The sequence below is a fragment of the Asterias amurensis genome, chromosome 22 (genome assembly GCF_032118995.1).
Source record: "Asterias amurensis chromosome 22, ASM3211899v1".
Classification (NCBI taxonomy): Eukaryota; Metazoa; Echinodermata; class Asteroidea; order Forcipulatida; family Asteriidae; genus Asterias; species Asterias amurensis.
The window spans coordinates 4,245,505-4,264,951 of record NC_092669.1 but is presented as its reverse complement, the minus strand read 5'-3'; the positions used below and the strand labels follow the sequence as shown (position 1 = coordinate 4,264,951).

At 39.2% G+C, this 19,447-nt stretch overlaps 1 protein-coding gene across 4 annotated transcripts in view; it reads left to right on the top strand.

Annotated features, from left to right (window-relative positions):
• LOC139953565 (solute carrier organic anion transporter family member 2A1-like) overlaps positions 1 to 17,577 on the top strand; it is a 59,705-nt gene extending 42,128 nt beyond the window's left edge. For all 4 annotated transcript variants that reach the window (XM_071953011.1, XM_071953012.1, XM_071953010.1 and 1 more), the window contains 11 exons: positions 2,280 to 2,614; positions 3,437 to 3,846; positions 4,289 to 4,551; positions 4,971 to 5,127; positions 6,024 to 6,188; positions 6,588 to 6,816; positions 7,417 to 7,600; positions 8,447 to 8,625; positions 10,512 to 10,576; positions 10,971 to 11,173; positions 12,500 to 17,577. In XM_071953011.1, the coding sequence (XP_071809112.1) occupies positions 2,334 to 2,614; positions 3,437 to 3,846; positions 4,289 to 4,551; positions 4,971 to 5,127; positions 6,024 to 6,188; positions 6,588 to 6,816; positions 7,417 to 7,600; positions 8,447 to 8,625; positions 10,512 to 10,576; positions 10,971 to 11,173; positions 12,500 to 12,547 (2,184 nt within the window). In that variant the 5' untranslated portion in view covers positions 2,280 to 2,333 and the 3' untranslated portion in view covers positions 12,548 to 17,577. The remainder of the gene's footprint in view (positions 1 to 2,279; positions 2,615 to 3,436; positions 3,847 to 4,288; positions 4,552 to 4,970; positions 5,128 to 6,023; positions 6,189 to 6,587; positions 6,817 to 7,416; positions 7,601 to 8,446; positions 8,626 to 10,511; positions 10,577 to 10,970; positions 11,174 to 12,499) is intronic.
• Positions 17,578 to 19,447: the final 1,870 nt, after the last annotated feature.

The following is a 19,447-nucleotide window of genomic DNA, read 5'->3' as shown; positions in this document are numbered from 1 at the left end:
GCTGTAGGCCCTACCTCAAGTGTAGAGCGGTAGGCCTACCCTGGAAGTGGGGCCAGACAGTCAGTTTAGAGTGGCACAGTTGGTGGGTGTCACCCAACAATTCAATCCTCAATAGCAAACAGCGGCGACCAAGCTGAACATTGACAATGACCAAGATTCAAAAAGAAACACAAACAAAATGTTACTCAGCATTTTGCTGTGCTTATGCTTAGCTTCTTTTTCGCCACAAGGGGCGTAATAAAGCGCAATATAAGAGTACATTTCGACAGATTCTTAATAATAACCATGATTACTTCGTAAAGTTTGGGAGGTATTGCTTTCTTTTCTACCAGCCAGGCTTCTGGTGGATGATACCCAAACCTACATTCGTATGAACTGTAAAAGGGGTAACCATGTTTCAGCCCTAGGAGTAGGTGGCAGCAACAGCCCCTGGAAAAAAAAGATTGTAGCCCACACATTAAAGTGACCTTCAGCTACACATTCAAAACATAATAAAAAATATCATGCAACTTTTACAAAAGACTATATTTTATATATTTTTCTTTACAAAGGCAACGAAATATACTCCCAACTGCACTCGTGCACAGCGCCCGTGTCGACATTACAAAAGTCTCCCTCTACCTTCTACACAATGGGTCTCTTGTTGCTCAACGAATGTATTGAAAGTCGAAATACAAAATAGAGATGTTTTTTTCTTCATGTCATGCATGAAATGACTAAATTTGGATTGAAAACAAGCCCACCAAATAAACAAAATTAATGGTCCACGGTCTGGTATACTTTTCCTGTAAAAAGTGTCCTTTTATTAACAACAATGCAATGACAAAAATACGTGAACGTTTAGAACGACTTTATAGTTGCCCGTCTGTTTTCTCCCCTCTTTTTTTGTAAAATTGTGGGGTTCAAACGTGTATGAGATCATGTAATCGTAGTGCGATGCAATAACAACTTTTAAAAGGGTACATGTACTTTTTCCTAACAAAAAACACGATGTCCACAGATTTACATTAAACTTACACAGTTTGGCGATTTTGATAGTAGAAAGCTTCCCTTGAAATTTTACTTACTGAGGTGATGTAGTTTTTGAGAAATGAGTCAAAGTAATAATTTCCGTCTCAGTTTTAGCATGTAAAGACGTAACAACCATATAGGATTTGAGGCATTGCATGGTGGGGGTATCAATGTATATTTGGGATTAACCAGTTATGCTATGGTTTTGGTATAATATAATAACTGCGCCTTGAACACCCAGCAGGGTGGATATGTGCGCATTACAAGTCTTATTATTATTATTTATTATTTATTATAACTGGTTAAGGGGATTTTACATGCTCAAACAATTTTGGTCTCATGAGACCAACATGATTTTGTGACTTGTTTTACTCATTTCTCAAAAACTACACAACCTTAGTTAGTAATATTCGAAGGGAAGCTTTCCACTATCATTATCTTCGAACCCTGTAAGTTTAATATAAATCTGTGGACGTTTTGAAAAAGTACCCAAATCCTTTAAAATTTAGGAATGTCCATAAAATGTGTTTGTTAGTTTGGTTTTCTGACAAAAAGGTTGGTGTTGTGTGGTACTTTCCTTTCTCGTTTTGTAGTTGTGATGAAGGGTTCACATCACACTGTGTGCCAATCTTTCATTGAATGCATTTTATCTTACCACATCTGCCATCAAGCATTAAAGTGCTGTTTTTCTTGGAGAAGCTCTTGCCTGTTTTTGCAATATAATACGGTGCCCCACAAATGCTGTGTTGAATCATAATCATCATCATCATCATTATCATCATCATCATCATCATCATCATCAAGTTTCAAATAAAAACATATACATTATATTGGAGAATATAATAAGCTGTGTTTCAAACTGCCTATCATATAAAATGATCTGTGCAATAAAAAATAATAATGCCTGACCAAACTCAATAGAATCTTTTCTGGAAGGACCCTTTTTAGCATTCGTGAAAGACTCTGCTAGGGTCGAAATGTCGCGTCTATAACATTTCCTGCAATTAAAATTAAGCTATTTATTATCGAATAACAACGATCACATAGGTCTCTCCAAACACAGCTCCAAGACTCTGATATCCACTTCTTGAAAAAATGTTCAACATCACTCTCTTCCAGCAGAAACTTCAAAACACGCTTGTTCATGCTTGCTTTCCCAAATAATCCGACAACACCTTTAAACTTCGACCGGCGCCATTGAGTGGCTCACAAGACAATCCCCCTTAACAAATGCTGTATTATTAATATTTGTATAATTAATATTTTAGGTTGACGTTCTCGAGGGTGAGGATATCGAACCATCCAACAAGAAACATCACAAGATGGTTGAATCCGAGATGGACCGGCAGGACTCCAGGGTTCCCCTGAAGGATTCTGCAGCGCCCTACGAGGATATAGCCGAGGTGGAGTACCCGGAGGACCCGGATCCGGACCAGCTAGTATGCGGTATCGGTCCGTTCCGGCCCAAGAGACTCCAGTGGTTTGCCGGAGGACCGAAGGCGTTTGCTTTCTGGTCCATGCTGTACCTCCTGATCAAGACCTCGTCAACTGTCTACCTCGGAGCCGTCGTCGGAACCATCGAGAAGCAGTTTCAGCTCTCCAGGTAGGTTGTATTTGCAATTTGCCAGTTTCGGAAACTTTTTGTTTGAAGAGCCATCCAGCATCTTAAGATATGGGGATCATTATACCCCAGGATGAAGACATCATTAAATACTTAAGATGCGTGTCATGGACTATGCTGTAAAGAGCTCCGGATTCAAGCTGTGATGTTTCTGACCAGCATTGTGTGGGTTTGAGTCCCAGTCGTAACACCCACGTCATGATGCTTCGTCCTTCAAATGGGACGTAAAGTACTTGGTCCCGTGTGCTGTGTACGCACGTAAAAGAACCCAGTGCACTTTTCAAAAAGAGAAGTGATTCACCCGGAATTCCTGATTTGATTGGCAGTATATTGTGCCAAATCACCTTGCATTCCTTGACCTGCGACCTTATGCAGCTCATCAGAACTTCCGTCCCTCTGGTGTAGTAAATGAGTGAATGAATCGATATTCTTTTTCATTTCGTTTGATTTTTAAACCAAATTGACGTAATTAAATTAGTAGTTTAGTGACTTCAAGCCAATTGATGGTATCCTCATCAACCCTTTTGGTGATCTGAAGTCAAGGCAGTCATGAATGATGTGGATGATGGTCTGTGGGCTGCCACACTGACACAAATTTGAGCTGGTGATAGGGGGTGTAGCCCCGATGCTCTGGAGGAACAATGTATTACGGCCCAGGCCAGTTCTTAAGACGATTGAGTTGGTAGAACCCAGCCCTTAGGTCTGAAGGATGGAGTTGGGATGAAGTTATGGAGTCCTGCTGAGGACAATGAATGACTCAATGTTGTTTGCAAACGGTTTAACACTGTTTTTTATTTCTTTCAGTATCGAATCTGGAGCCATCATCATCTTGAACGACGCCATGGACCTCCTCTTGGTCATTTTCGTCGCCTACTTCGGTCACAAGGGCAACCGCCCTCGCATCATCGCATTCGGTCTGCTGCTCGCCGGGATCGGCATATTTATGTGCGGCATACCCCACTTCATGCTACCCGCCTACACCAACATTCCAGAGGGCTGCAACGAGACGGAGAAGTTCATCGACTACTGCGCGGCGAATGAGGACAACACGGATCCCTGTGAGGTGAACTACGACAATAAGACTGCTTTCAACCCCGTGTGGTGGCTCATCATTGGACAGCTGCTACTTGGGATCGGGAATGTACCGGTCAAGCCCCTGGGAACGACGTACATTGATGATGCTGTGGGCAAGCACACCACCCCTGTGTATATAGGTATGCTATTTCTAAAAGAAACTCCTGTGTGAGAACTGACCACGGCCCAATTCATAGCACAACTAGTAGTGAAGTTAATTATGATCCTCTAAAAGTTAAAGTGGTAGTAGTCCCAGACAATTTTCTTCCTTCTGACCAGGTAGTAGTTAAAAGGGAGGAAGGTTCTTTTCTTTTCCGTCTCCCGGAAAAACGAACAATCTACTCCCGCTGTAGGAAAATATATAGCAAGACAGTTATCTAAAGAACAAACTCTACCTGGCAACTATATATTCATACATCACCATGCAATGCCTCAAATCCCTTGAACTTAATTAACTTGTATATTATTCTCCTTTGTTCATCACTATGGAAATAAATATTGGTTGAATTAAACAACTTAATTCCGCTCTTTCTTTTTTAAATGTCAATACTGATATAAATACATTTTTTTGTTCCCAACCAGCCTTCCTGTTCATCGCCGTCTCCATTGGCCCTCTTCTCGGCTTCCTCTTCGGCTCCACTTTCCTCAACATCTTCGTGGACTTTGACCGTGTGCCGGCGAATGAGAGGCCGACATTCGAGCAGAACGACCCCCGGTTCATCGGGGCCTGGTGGCTCGGCTTCGTCTGCCTCGGCGCTGCGGTCATGCTACTAAGTATCCCGTTCTTTTTCTTCCCGAAACACATGCCACAGTCCAAGGAGCGAATGGAGGAAGAGCGCGAAAAGGTAATGACACTTTGTGTCAGACAAAAGTAACTGTCATTTAAGGCACTTGACACCTTTGGTAATAAAAGACCAGTCTTTTCACTTCCTGAATCTTGACGTATGCATAATAGCAAACCGGTGAAAAAATGAGCTCAATCGGTCGTCGAAGTTGCGAGATACTTATGAAAGAAAAACCCCCTTGTCACACAAAGTTTTGTGCTTTCAGATGCTTGATTTCGAGACCTCCAAATCTAATTCTGAGGTCTCGAAGTCAAATTAAGTTTTTGTTAGTGGAAAATTACTTCTAAATACACCAAATGAGAAGACTGGTCATTGACAGTTACCAAAGGTGTCCATGTGTCTTTAAAATAATAGGTTATAAATATAATTGTTATGATATTCACAATATTAACCCATTGTTTTGCTCTTGTGCATTCCAGGCTAAGGCTCTCCTAGCAAAGGAAGACGAAGGGATCCAGATGAGGTCGATCGATGGGACATCAAATGGGCATTCTGGGAAGGAGGTTGTGACTAAACCAGAGAAGGACGAGCCATTTAAGCTTCCTCTTCATATCACATTCTGGAACGCTCTCAAAAGTAAGTGCAGTCTCAAAAAAAACCTGGAATCGTTTTGTTCAACATTGTTTAAAGCCATTGGACCCTTTCGGTAAACAGTGTTGTCCAAGGCCCACACTTTGTGTACCACAACTGCTATATCAAATAACAAACCTGTGAAATTTTAGGCTCAATCGGTCATCGGAGTCGGGAGAAAACAACGGAAAACCCCACCCTTGTTTCCGCTCGTTTCGCCGTCTTATGTCATGTGTTAAAAATAAATCCATAATTCTCGTTAACGAGAATTTATATTGTTTTGCTGTTTTCTCAAAAAGTAAAGCATTTCATGGAATAATATTTCAAGAGAAGTCTTTCACGATTGCCTTCTGTAAACCCTGTAAGTTATTTGTAAATCTGTGAACTTTTTTTTTTCTGAACCGAAAGGATCCAATGGCTTTGAAGACATCGTTTTATAAAGACATCGTGTTATAAAGAACCCATTATAATAAAAAGACACCGTTATAGAGAACATGAAAGGCCGTTCTGTACTGGTTTATCTAACTGAGGAAAGAGACGTCCTGCCTCAGTTTCCAGAATAAACTTAAAACCCATCTCTGTTTATTTTGCATTTTATACAGTTCGCAGATGTCAGCTTATAGTTAGGGTTTTCTGCGCCAGGAGCGTCACTTTTGATGACAGACATTGCGCCTTAAGTGCTATTCACACGACAGCAATTTAACTGGGGTCCCTTGCTAAAATTTAGCATGGTTGTAAAATGTAGCAATGTTTTACAATATGCTTTCACACGGGGTACATTTTGTCAACTTTTACAACCATGCTAAATTTTAGCAAGGGACCCTTGCTAAATTGTTATCGTGTGAAAGGGGCCTTATACGACTTCATTATTAACACCGTTGTGTCTTTCTCACCCATCATAGAGATGTACCACAGCTACAAAAGAATGGCGCTGAATCTCGGTCTGTTTTTGCTGTGTCTGTCATCGGCCATGGAGGGTGCAAATGCTGCCGCCAACGGCAGCTTCTCCCTGAAATACTACAATGTGGCGTTTGCAGTGTCTCCAGCTTTGTCATCCATGCTTGCGAGTAAGTCAAATATTGTATGATCCCGTATACTTAAAGCAATGTTGGGCGTTATAAATGAATCCAGACGACGGGACCCGATCATTTATCTGAGGGATTACAATAAGTTGATTCTGGCTTCACAACTTATTTCTCTTTGGATAAAATACACTTTGAAGTTCGGTTGTCAACTTTCCAAAGATCAGTATCCTGAATTTGACTAGAGCAAGCTGGTCAAAACGTTGAGACCCAGAAGTGCTACCATAAACAAAACTTGGAGAACTGAAAGTACTGAAGACAAGACAACTGGAACTCAGTTGGTGGAGGGGAGTTAGACAAGTAAAAACTCGCACCATACAATGCCTCAAACCCCATCACTGCTTATCTTCTCACGCTGTGTCACTTGTTTTTTCTTAATTACAGTCATCGTGTTCCCCTTCAATCTGGTCGGATGCATGGTCGGTGGTTTCATCATCAAACGTCGCAAATGGGCCCCCGAGAAATGCGCCCTGTTCCTCCTCTTCGGCGACGTGGTCAGCATCATCTTCATCCCGGTCTTTTTGTCCTTTGGCTGCCAGACGCAGGCTGTTGCGGGCATCTCTGCTGATTATATGGCGCCCCCACCGTTTGATGGGATGACAGGAACAATGCAGTAAGCTATAAACTAGGGCAACATATTATTATATAGATTGGGCAAGGATAAAGACAGGTCCCAGCTTCTCAGATCCACTGATTCCATTGGATACAACGATAAGGATAAACGTGTACATGTACCAACTAATGCCCAAACAGTACACTGCTCTCAATTCCGTAATAGAATCGTTTTATCCACGAGCCTTAAGGAATGACGTCAGACGTTCAGGCTACATATTATATGTAGGAGGTGCTTTAAAGGTACTGGACACGTTTGGTAATTATTGTAAAAGACTCTCAGTTGGTGTGTTAAAACGTAACATGCATTAACGAACAAATCTGCGAAAATTTTGACTTAATTGGTCATCAAAGTTGCAGTAGAATAACGAAAGAAAAAACACCATTGTTGCACAATTTATGTGCCTCAGATGCCCATGAAACAAGAGGCTTCAGGCCTTGAAACTTTTAATCAACTAAAAATAAAATATTGACCCATATCATCGTAGTAAAGAAGACATAAGTGGAATGGCCAACATTGAAAAAGTAGAAATTCACTCATAGAACGCGCACGTCCAATCTCAAACTAATCTTCTATAACAGTTGATGTTGTTATTTCCAGACCCATAACACTGGAAGGATCCGTACAGCAGGCAGTTTCAGAGTGTAACATGGACTGTACGTGCGGGGGACAAGCCTACGAGCCAGTATGCGGATCTGATGGCCTCACGTATGCTTCCCCATGCTATGCTGGATGCCAAGCAGTGAATAACACACAAATGGACTCACTCAACAGAACAATTTATGTAAGATTAGTAGGAGGGTTGACCGTGTACTGAATGGTCAGACAGTAGGAGGGTTAACTGTGTACTGAATAGTCAGACAGAAGGAGGGTTAACTTGAAACGCCCTCTACAGAGCAAGCTAGTTGAGACATATTTCAAGAAGTGACTCCGGGTATCAGTTAATAACTACGATCATTTAAGCTAAAGACAACTGCTCAAAAAACGAGTAATGGAGAGTATCATATTTCTTGAAGAAGAGGTAATTTCTCACCCAAATAATAAAATACTTTAGCTGAGGCCTTTTATAAGGCATCTGAAAGCACACAAATTTGCGGAAGAAGGGTGTGTTTCCTTAAATTGTTCACTTGCAAATTCGATGAACGGTAATTGCGTCCAGATTTTCGCAGAGTTATTATGTTGGTACGCACCAAGTGAGAACACATGTGGTCTTAGACTTTTACCAAAATGTGTCCACAGATTTACAAATAACTTACAGGGTTTACAGAAGGTAAACGTGGTGAAAGACTTCTCTTGAAATACTATTTCATGAAATGCTTTACCTTTTGAGAAAACAGCAAAAACAATATCAATTCTCGATAGCGAGAATTACGGATTTATTTTAAACACATGTCATGACACGGCGAAACGCACGGATACAAGGGTGGGTTTTCCCGTTATTTTCTCCCGACCGCGATGACCGATTAAGCCCAAAGTTTCACAGGTTTGTTATTTGATATAGAAGTTGTGATACACGAAGTGTGGGCCTTGGACAATACTGTTTACCGAAAGGGTCAAATGGCTTTAACGTTAATATTTGCATAACAACAAATTGTAATGAGAGCAATGAACTTATGATTGTGTATTTCAGAGCTTTTATGAGTGCACCTGTATAACCCCACCCGCCGGTCTCGGAAACGGGACAGCAATTGATGGAGAGTGCGCACCTGACTGCCAAGACTGGCAGGTGCCTGTACTCATCTTCAGTAGTATTGTACTCATCTTCGCCAGTGGACTGGGGCAGAGTGGACTGGTCCTAATCACATTGAGGTTAGTTTAAGGAAGGCACTAAAAACTAACCTCTACAGCGGTTCGGAACTTTTCGTGTGCTCTCGGAACATTCCAGCACGGTTCGCGACGATCCCCCACGCAGCAGGTTTTGGGAGTTGTTACATTAGAGTAGACTGACCAATGGGACCTGGTTGTTAATGATTTCATGTCTAAAAGATGCAAGTACTGCTTCAGACCTCTATATTCAAGTACATTTGTAGCAGCAGGTTTGGGGAGTGGTTACATAAGACTGGACTGACCAATGGGACCTGGTTGTTAATGTCGAAAAGAGGCAAGTACTGCTTCAGACCTCTATATTCAAGTACATTTGTAGCAGCAGGTTTGGGGAGTTGTTACATAAGAGTGGACCACTAGGACCTGGTTGTTAATGATTTCATATCGAAAAGATGCAAGTACTGCTTCAGACCTCTTTATTCAAGTACATTTGTAGCAGCAGGTTTGGGGAGTTGTTACATAAGACTGGACCACTAGGACCCGGTTGTTAATATTTTCACGTTTAAAAGGTGCCAGCACTGCTTCAGACCTCTTAATTCTAGTACACATGTAGCACTAACAGCAGGTTTGGGGAGTTGTTACATAAGAGTGGACTAACCACTGGGACCTGGTTGTTCATATGTTCATGTTTAAAAGATGCAAGCACTGCTTCAGCCCTCTTTATTCAAGTATGTTTGTAGCAGCAGGCTTGGGGAGTGGTTACATAAGACTGGACTAACCACTTGGACCTGGTTTTTAATATGTTCATGTCTAAAAGATGCAAGCATATGCAAAATGACGTCATAAGGTCATTCTCGCTCGGGTATTCTCCGATGGGCCGAACCGCTGTGGAGTTTAGTATTTAGCCTTCCTTAATTTAAAGGCAGTGTACCGTACCATAAATTATATTGAAGGCAGTGGACACTATTGGTAATTACTTTTAAAAACATTATTACCATAAAACCCTTTTGGGTAACGAGTAATTGGGAGCTGTTGATAGTATAACACTTTGTTAGAAACAGCTCCCTCTGGAGTGACGTAGTTTTCGAGAAAAGAAGTAATTGTCCAAGAGTTTGTTTTAGAGACCTCAGACTCCTGTGACCATGGTGCGGACAAGGGTGTTTTTTCCATTAATATCTCGCAACTTCGATTACCGACTGAGCTCAAATTTTCACAGGTTTGTTATTATTTTGATGCACATATTGAGGTACACCAGGTGAGAAGCTTGGTCCTTGACAATTACCAATAGTGTCTAGTGTCTTTAAAACCCCAACCCCCAAATAGTTTTCATTAGAATCAATCCATAACTCAACACATTCCAACAGCTTAAACCACCATGTACTGGGAACTGTACCCAACCAAACACAATGAAACAGTCTGCTCAATGGGGAGAACACACAACCTAACAAAATCCAACAGGCCTTTTTTGTTTGGTTTTGTTGGAGTGTGTACACTTGGTGTGTATAAAAAAAATTGTTCAGTGAAATCACAGAGTACCTTATACATCATAAACAAACGATATCTATGTACTTTTTATGGTTTTTTTTATGTGGGACAACAGCACAGTTCACATTAACCGTCCCAATGCGCTTTACACTAGTGCCCTGGGGTGGATTTCACAAAGAGTTAGGACTAGTCTTTTCTCGAGTTAGGGCCAGTTACTCGTCCTAACTTAGGACTATCCATGCAATTTGTATATCTCCCAGGACTAGTCCTAAGTTAAGACTAGTCCTAACTCTTTGTGAAATCGACCCCGTCATCATTGGGTCCATGTATTCTTTCTCGGTTCACTTAAGGAGCTAACAAGTCAAGTGTTATATATTTATAATAATATATTAAAAAAATACCGAATATATTTTTTTAAATGTGAATATTTTTGCTCCCACCTGTAGAATCGTTGACGATGACATGAGATCAGCAGCCCTCGGTTTCCAGACACTTTTCCTGAATCTGTTGGGTAAATATTAAACTTCAGACTTTTGTCTTAATTCAGCCTTTTAAGGTCAGCCTGATGAAGAAAATAAGCTGTTATTTTGTCCGCATTTTAACAAAGAAAACAAGCTCATTGATCCACTTCTGTAGTGCTGAGGACACTAGAGGGCTACTGAAAAAGGTGGGAACGGAATCAAACTCCGTAATAACGGATTTTGAATCCGCAGTGACCTAACAGATTGTGAATCCGTAAGAACGGATCTAAATTATGTGTGACTATTGTAGTTATTTTTCTAAAATCCGTCTTGTTTCATGTCAATCGATTTGTTTTGTAGCAAGGGAAGATACACATTGTGTTTTCAAAAAACCACAAACGCAAATATTACTAAAAATTTTCTCTTTGCTTTTCATTTCACAAGGTTACTTCCCAGCCCCCGTCTACTTCGGAGCGGCAATCAACTCCGCATGTATTCTATGGGGTTACCAGAACGAGGAGAGGGGTGCGTGCTGGGTGTATGACCGTACCGGGATTCGCTTCGCTTTCCAGGGTCTGGTCGGCATACTGAAAATCGCCTCGAGCTTTCTGTTCGTGGGCGTCTACTTTGCCATCCGCAACAAGAGGGTGAGTTTAGGTTACATGTTATAGTTAACTTTTGGGGTTGAACAAAGACTTGCAGTTTCCCTTTGGGGTTTATATTTATATGCGGAACAAAAGTCGCATCGGTGATACCCTGGCTGCCGCCTCCCAGGTTATAACAAAATATAAAAGATATTGACTAACACTGCCAATATAGGGCTAGATAGCTCATTTGGTAGAGCGCCGGCATGTTAATCCGGAGGTCGTTGGTTCGAATCCCACTCTGGTAAATTCTAGAGTTCAACCCTCAAAATCAATTACAAATTTACCCAGTCAGTTTCCCTTGTGGTTTATATTTATATAATTCATAGGCAAATGTCTAAGAAAGATACATTTTTGGATACAGGTCTATTGCTGAGAAAAAAACGGCAACAAAGCATTCACAAGGTTGTGGGTTCAAATCCCCCAGCTAACCGCTGGTTTCACAATGACTAGAATAAATGTTGTCGTCTAGTTACTGACTCACAACTTCTTGATTTGTTCAATTCATAATCATAAACGCTAAACCAATGTTTGTATGGTAGAGATTGGTTGTTGCAAGCTTGGTGTGTGTTCCCATTATGAGAGTTTGCCGAGTTCCCTTTAATGGGTGTATGTAACTTTTGTAGGACAAAAAACACAATGTCCACAGATTAACACTAAACTTACACAGTTTGAAGATGATGATAGTAGAAAGCTTCCCTGAAAATACTACGTGCTGAGGTGCTGTAGTTTTTGAGAAATGAGTAAAACAATGTCATGAAAATAATTTTCGTCTCATGAGACGAAAATTATTTTAAACATTTACAAACGTATTTTCATGACATTGTTTTACTCATTTCTCAAAATCTACAGCACCTCAGTAAGTAGGATTTGAAGGGAAGCTTTCCACTATCATTATCTTCCAACCCTGTAAGTTTAATGTAAATCTATGGACATTTTGAAAAAATACCCAAATCCTCTAACAGTCATAGTTGATTTCACAAGAGGTTAAATCCATCCACGTTTAGTGTTGAAGTGTCGTGGCCGAGCTGTTAAGAGCACCGAATTCAAACTCTGATCAGAAAAGTGTGGGTTTGAGTTCCAGTCGTGACACGTGTGTCCTAAGCAAGACACTTAACAGTTGATTCGTCCTTCGGACGGGACGTAAGGCCGCTGGTCCCGTGTAATGTGTAATGCACGTAAACGATCCATGTAATACTTATCGCTTAGAGAAGGGGTTTGCCCATTGTTCCTGGCAAAGGCTGCTGATTGAGCCTTTCGATTATGTAATAATAATAACAATAACCGATCCTTTGTTAATTTGGTGTATAATATTTGTTTTTATTTCAGAGACAAGATGAAAGTGAGGCTTCCGAAAATGAGAAGTCAGTGGCCTAAATGCGCATGCGCAAACCATCTTTAATTGTCAACACTGTCACCAAGTGACAGATTTGAGAAAACGAACCCGACGAGACAGGAGTCGCTAAAAACGAACTGTTGTTACAAACGATCTCGTTTAAAACAGTCAACCATCGTTATAAACAGCCCGTATATATAAAGGTGTTCTGGTTATAACGAGTACATTATGAAGTCCCATAAAATATGTACCTTTGTTTCTTTGTTTTGTTCTCCTTTTACAATTTGTTGTTCTTATTATTCTATAAAGAGATTATTGGCCAGTCCTCTAGGATCTTGTAAGACAGGAGTCGACTGTAAACTCGTTGTCGTTGTCTGCGTTGTCGTCGTTGTTGTTGATTTTTTTTCATTCGTTTGTGACATTTTCGTTTCAAAGTCTAACTCCCCCAGATGAAAGAACTTCTTTCAATTTGAGATTGTGCCAGATTTGAATGATTTTTGTTTCTTTAAGTCTACAGTGTTATTATACGTTCGAATATAAGGTGTCATGTGAGCTTTCAATGAGTGTCCTGGGGTGGATTTTACAAATAAGAGTTAAGTACAAGTCTTCTCGAGGACGATTTACTTTTAGGACTAGCCTTAAGTTTTAAAATATATCCTAGGACTAGTCCTAAGCTAGGACCCTAACTCTTAGTGAAATTGACCCCAGATGCAGAACTGGTCACAGTGCCTTAATATGTTTTAAGAATTAAAATGGTAATCAATATCTGTTCAAATCGGGAAATGCTGAAATAATGAAATTGTAAATTAGTAAGATAATTATGTTAAATATTCCTTTTGACATATGCATAATGAAAACATTCACCCATAATGCTAACCCTACACGTAATGCATTATCTATACGTCTACCCTAACCCTAACTCTTACCCTAACCCTATATAGCCTAAAGCCTATAACTACTCCGAACCCACAAAGATTCATTATCGTTTGACTACTTTGTATAGCCATTGCTTTTAAAGGAGGTAGACACTATATTGGTAATAATTCAAAATAATTGTTTGCATAAAACCTTACTTGGTGACGAGCAATGGGGAGAGGTTTATAATATAAAACATCTCGAAATCAACCATCTAAAAACGAACACAACTTCGTGTGATAAGGGTGGTTTTTCTTTCATTATTATATCGCAACTTCGACGACCAATTGAGCTCAAACTTTCACGGGTTTGTTATTTTATGCATATTATGTTGAAATACACCAAGTGAGAAGACTGGTCTTTGACAATTGCCAATAGTGTCCAGTGTCTTCAAAATACATACCCCAAATTAGCCGTCATTTCCAAAAGTGGTGACTCCGATTTAATAATTTTGTTTCCATAAATTTCAAGACTCTGAATCCACAAACTTGGGACTCAGTTTCCAAAATATGATTGACTCAAGCTCACATTAGTTGTGTTTTAGAGTCCTCAAGATCACAAGTTGTACACAAATATTTCCCATGAGTTGTGACTCAGATACCACAAGCTGTGACTCAAACTTTACAATTCTTTGACTCGGAATCCACAAGCATGGGATCAGATTCCACCAACAAATTTTGACTTAAAATCATAAGTTCGTTGTGGTTCAGAATCAAAGGGTCTAGATCTTGGGTCTATCGACCGGTTGGGTGTCAACTAGATTTGCTGCTCATGATTGTTTTTTTCGGGGTCGGGGTCACAATATACCAGTGTTGTAGTCGAGTCTACACCTTTGAGGCCGAGTCAAATAACTCGAGGGGGAGGGGGAGGCCGGCCTCGAGACCTCAAACGCTGCAATAAACCAAAAAGCTTTGACGCCGAAATTTTGAAAAAAAAATTGACACCGAAAAAGCCAAACTAAACGAGATTTAACCATTATTTTGTTGACATGAAATAGTGTTTTTTTTTTTTTTTTTGAAGATAATTTTATTAATTTAAATGTTATATATAATTATATGCAATGTATCCAATTTGTGAATATCACTTTTGTCAGAGACAATAATGATTAAGAAATCCCTATTGTGCATTAGTTTTCAGAGTTCTTCAAAGTTTGTTTTAGATTTTATTTCTTTTTTGGAAAAACAAGGGACTGGCCACGAACACAAAGTAATAATTGATTCTGAAATAGACTTTTCTGCAACCATGTAACTTTTTTCAACAACGGGTCCTTAGTTACGTTTTGTCTCCCTGTGTGCAACTATGTGACGCACCACATTAACTTCTTTCGTTTTTATTTCTTTTAACAATTTAATTTGAAAATAAGTATGACATAATAATGATACAAAATGAAATGATAATTGTGTTGTAAATATTATTTGGGAATCTAAAGGTTAAGCGAAATATAATGTAGCTTCTTACAAAACAACTTAAAAGTAGATGATATATCTAAGGTTTTATGACAATAGTAAAATGATTTGAACAAGTGGTTTTCTTTTTACAATTTATAATCAGTTGTTTGTTTTTTCTTCTCAAAAACCGTTTGCAGCCATTTTTTTTACATAACGAATGGTTTTGAAGTCTTTGGTGTTGCACGTGGTTTGGGAAAGTGCACAAAATTGCAAATTACATTTTGTTTTTACTTTGGGTTTCTTATAGTGTAGTCTTAAACGTTTATTGTTCTGTGTATTCATTATAAGTTTGCCATTAGTGAGACGCGTACAAAAATAATGAATAGCCAATTGAGTTTAATTAAGAATTATGTGCAAATTCTTATGGGATTTGAGGCATTGCATGGTGAGGTATCAATATACATTTTGGTTTCCGGTAACACCATTTGTATCTACTTGCTGTATGTTTTGTTCCATGTTTTAATTTAACAATCGCCGTTGTCCAGTGGTTAGACCTCAGGATTTACACACACAGGATTCGAATCCTATAATACCATTATAGCTAACTGTTGATAACACATTGACCAGTGGTCGGTTTCACCATGTATGATAGTCTGAACTTAGGACTAGTCCTAGGAGTTATTAAAAAAACCTTAAGGATATACAGACCTCTATAATGCTGTCACCATCTTGGTCATGTTCCCTGTTTTCAATTATAACAGTATAATGAATGCTTACATTCATTTCGCATGGCACCAGACTATTATTTCTTCCAGCCTCAGGTTGGTTACAACGAGATGGAATGGAGTAAAGTCAAGATGACCACACCGTGATAAAGGTTTATAGTCCTAAGTTGAGAGGAGTAACTCGTTGCCTAACTCGAGATAAGACTAGCCATAACTCTTTGTGAAATCCACCACAGAATAAGTGTTTTCGTCTGTATTGAGTCACAATTTCTTGATTTGTGCAATTCATAAAATTGTCATAGACATTAAACCACTGTTTGTATAATTATCGAATGTGGGATATATCTAGTTCTCTTCTAAATTTAAATGAGTGAAAAACACCACTCTTTACATTTCGAGTTGTCCCTAAAATGGCTCTTTAAAAAGAGCGGTGGTTATTTTACTCTTTTAGAGGGGTTTCACTCCAGGCAGGACAGAGTGAAAAATCACTCAAAAAGATGCAAACTTCAATCTAAAAGAGTGGAAGACCACTCAAAAAAAAGCTGCCCTCGTATATGGCTCTTCAAAGAGTACTTTTTCACTCTTTTGCGTAAAGGATTTGGACGGGAAGATCATCTAATAAAAAAATTAAAAATATTGATGTACGCAGAGGTAATCTGTGAGGAAATTTTCTGTGTAGACCTTTTCTTCAACATTTGCTGTCGGTACTAACAGTGAACTTTCATATTAAAATCGAAGTTGTTTAGATTAAAGGAACACGTTGCCTTGGATCGGTCGAGTTGTTCTTTGAAAAGCGTGTGTAACCGTTTCGTTATGAAATGCTCATTGGTAAAAAGCTGTGGTAATAGTAGAATACAATGATCCACACAAACATGCCTTGAAATTGCACGGTTTTCCTTTTACGTCGTCGACTAACACGGTCGGTCATTTATGGGAGTCAACATTTTGACTCCCATAAATGGCCGACCGTGTTGGTTCGCACAGTAAAAGGCAAACCTCGGAATTTCGAGGCAAACTTGTGTGGATCATTGTATTCTACTTTTAAAACATCTTTCTAACCATAATGCATTTTATAAAAAATGGTTACAAACACTTTTTATAGATCAACTCGTCCGATCCAAGGCAACGTGTTCCTTTAAAAAACATGCTGTTTGTCGGTAAAGGCAAAGTGTATCTACTATGTTTTGGAATCGTTTTACTGTTATAATCCCACATCAATGTAGATGTGCACAATACAACTAACATGTACAAAATTTCATTTAAAAAGGTGGTTGCGTTTTTGAGATACCGCCGGAACTCCAGAGCGAATTATGTCCACGCAGAAAAGAAGGAATACACTATCGAACGCTTCTCAGATTCAAATGTTGGCCATACATATTATGACTTTTTCATAGCCATACTTCGATGTGAACTGTTTCTCAAAATGCTTAAGAAAACCATTACAAACTGTAAATAGGTTTATAACCATTAGGTTTTTCTGCCACTAATTAAGAGTGATTAGGCCCCTACTAAAAGTATCTTCCCTTTCATTATATCTAGGGGTGTAGATTGTCACAGTGAAATCATGTTCCCCACGCTAATTCACGCTATTATCTTGATTCGATTTTTTTCCGGGAAGGGGGGGGGGGGTTTAAAGGTTTAAACACAAACTTTGTGGACTACCTCACGTTTTGACCTAAGCAGCTTTTTTGTTTAACTACTAAATATTTGGTTTGCTACTATGATTCCATATATGGTAAAAACGTGAGACCAGTCGCAATTTATTTGCATTTTTGCAATTTGTTGGTAAACAATTTTGCAACAGCAAAAATACATCTCTCAAAAGTAAGATACCACATTATGATTATTTCATATAGCTGCATAGAATTTTTTTTTGTAAATATTACCTTATGTGTGTGGGTATATTTAACGGGTTAAAACAAATTATGTTATGCTTTACGTTGCCTCATTTGATTTTGTTTTTATTTTGTACCGATATGATTATGTAGAAAAACAAACGGACTAAAATTAAAAATTAAAATCATAAACCGTGACTGAAATATTGCGTTATTAACTCTTTATATTGTTGGGCATCCTATGTACGCTATCATCATAACAATTTATAATATAGCGCATTAAAGGGAAGGTACACGTTTGGTAATACTCAGAACAAATATTAACTTAAAAACTGACGTGGTAACTAGCATTGGAGAGCTATTGGTAGTATAAAACATTGAGGGAAACGACTCCCTTTGAAGTAACATAGTTTTTGAGAAAAAAAGTAATTTCTCACTAAAATAAAAAAAGACTTCTCGCTACAAGTCTTTTGTTCCTATCTTAAAGCACACAAATTCGTCCAACAAGGGTGTTTTTTCTTTTATCATTTTCTCCCAACTCCGATGACCAATCAAGCTCAAATTTTCACAGGTTTGTTATTTTATGCACATGTTGAGATACACCAAGTGAGAACACTGGTCTTCGACAATTAACAATAGTGTACCTTCCCTTTAATAACCGTCTCTAGTCACTTGCATCTGAATTCACGAAACGCTATACGATTTATCACATTTCGAGTTAGGACTGACTCTTGTTGGGTTATTCTGTTCGACGTGCTAAAATAAAATGTCCATAACAAAGAATGTGTCCCCAGGCCCCAGGAATTAGTGTCCACACAGACGGAACTTCGGTGGGACATTTTCAGTAGGTTTGATACACATTTTTCACCTTTTAATACCGGCCTAAAAAAAAAAAATTACGCAGCAGCCTTTTTTGTGGCGGCGACCCTTTTTTGCGACGACCTTTTTATTTATGTTAATTTTGAGTCATTAAACCAAATGTAAATGTATAAATTAAACATGACAATATGACTCCAGCTTCAAAAACCAAGGAAAATGTTCAATGACGTGAACTTAAATTTGAATATATAAAAAAGCATCACTGGCTTCGACCACATGCTATCACAGAAAACCCTTGAAAACCATATTTCTTTTAGACACCATCAACATAACACTGAACATCCCTAAATTAAAATAAGAGCATTTGATAATCACTCAGTGAGCTAGTAATTAACTGGGATATACATGTGGTGTTCAAGATGGCGGTCATGCTGTGACTGTCAACAGCATAAGTGGTTTAAGCATTTTTAAATATCACAGAACATTCTGCTGGTTTTGGGGAATAAAGCTTGGTTAGGTCTTCGCTTACCGTTTGATGCCTTCAGCAACTGTTTACTTTTGACATCATAGATCCATAGACAAAACACACAATATTCCAAAGGCTGTTAAAGTTAGTTCTGTGCACACAGTTTCTTATTAGTCATAGTCAATGTCTTGGGGGAATCTAATAAAGTTTGGTTATAGGTATTCCAGGCCTGATACTTCACGGAGGCATCGGAGGCGATTGCCTCCGTTGCCCCTTGCCATTGCCTTGGTGCCCTTGAAATGCTCCAGTAGAAATTTACAATTTCCTCATAGGGTGCCCTTTGCTTAAGAGAAACAGCCTTGGTGCCCTTGCCTTTTCAAAAACGAAGCATACAGGCCTGGTATTCGATTGCTACTCTCTGCTTTCAAGAACATGATGTTTACATTTGACATCATAGATCCATAGACAAAACACAGAATATGCCAAGGGTTGTGAAATCAGTCAGTCAGACAGTTTCTTGAAAGTCAAAGTCAGCACAACGTTTCTTGAAATTCAGAGTCAGCTCAAAGTTATGCGTAATCGATTTTCCTCAAATCACATCCACAGACAAAGTTCTTGAGCTCGAAACAGTCTCCAACTCCATGGAGCCATCCATTGGTTTGGCCCGGACTGGTGATGCTCCCTCCCCGCTGGTAACGCCTGCTATAGTGTCCGTCCCCTCGACAATTTCGGTCCAAGTTCTCACCCATCAAGTTCGTCAAAGTTTTGGCCGTGTATTTCCACTACCCCTCGG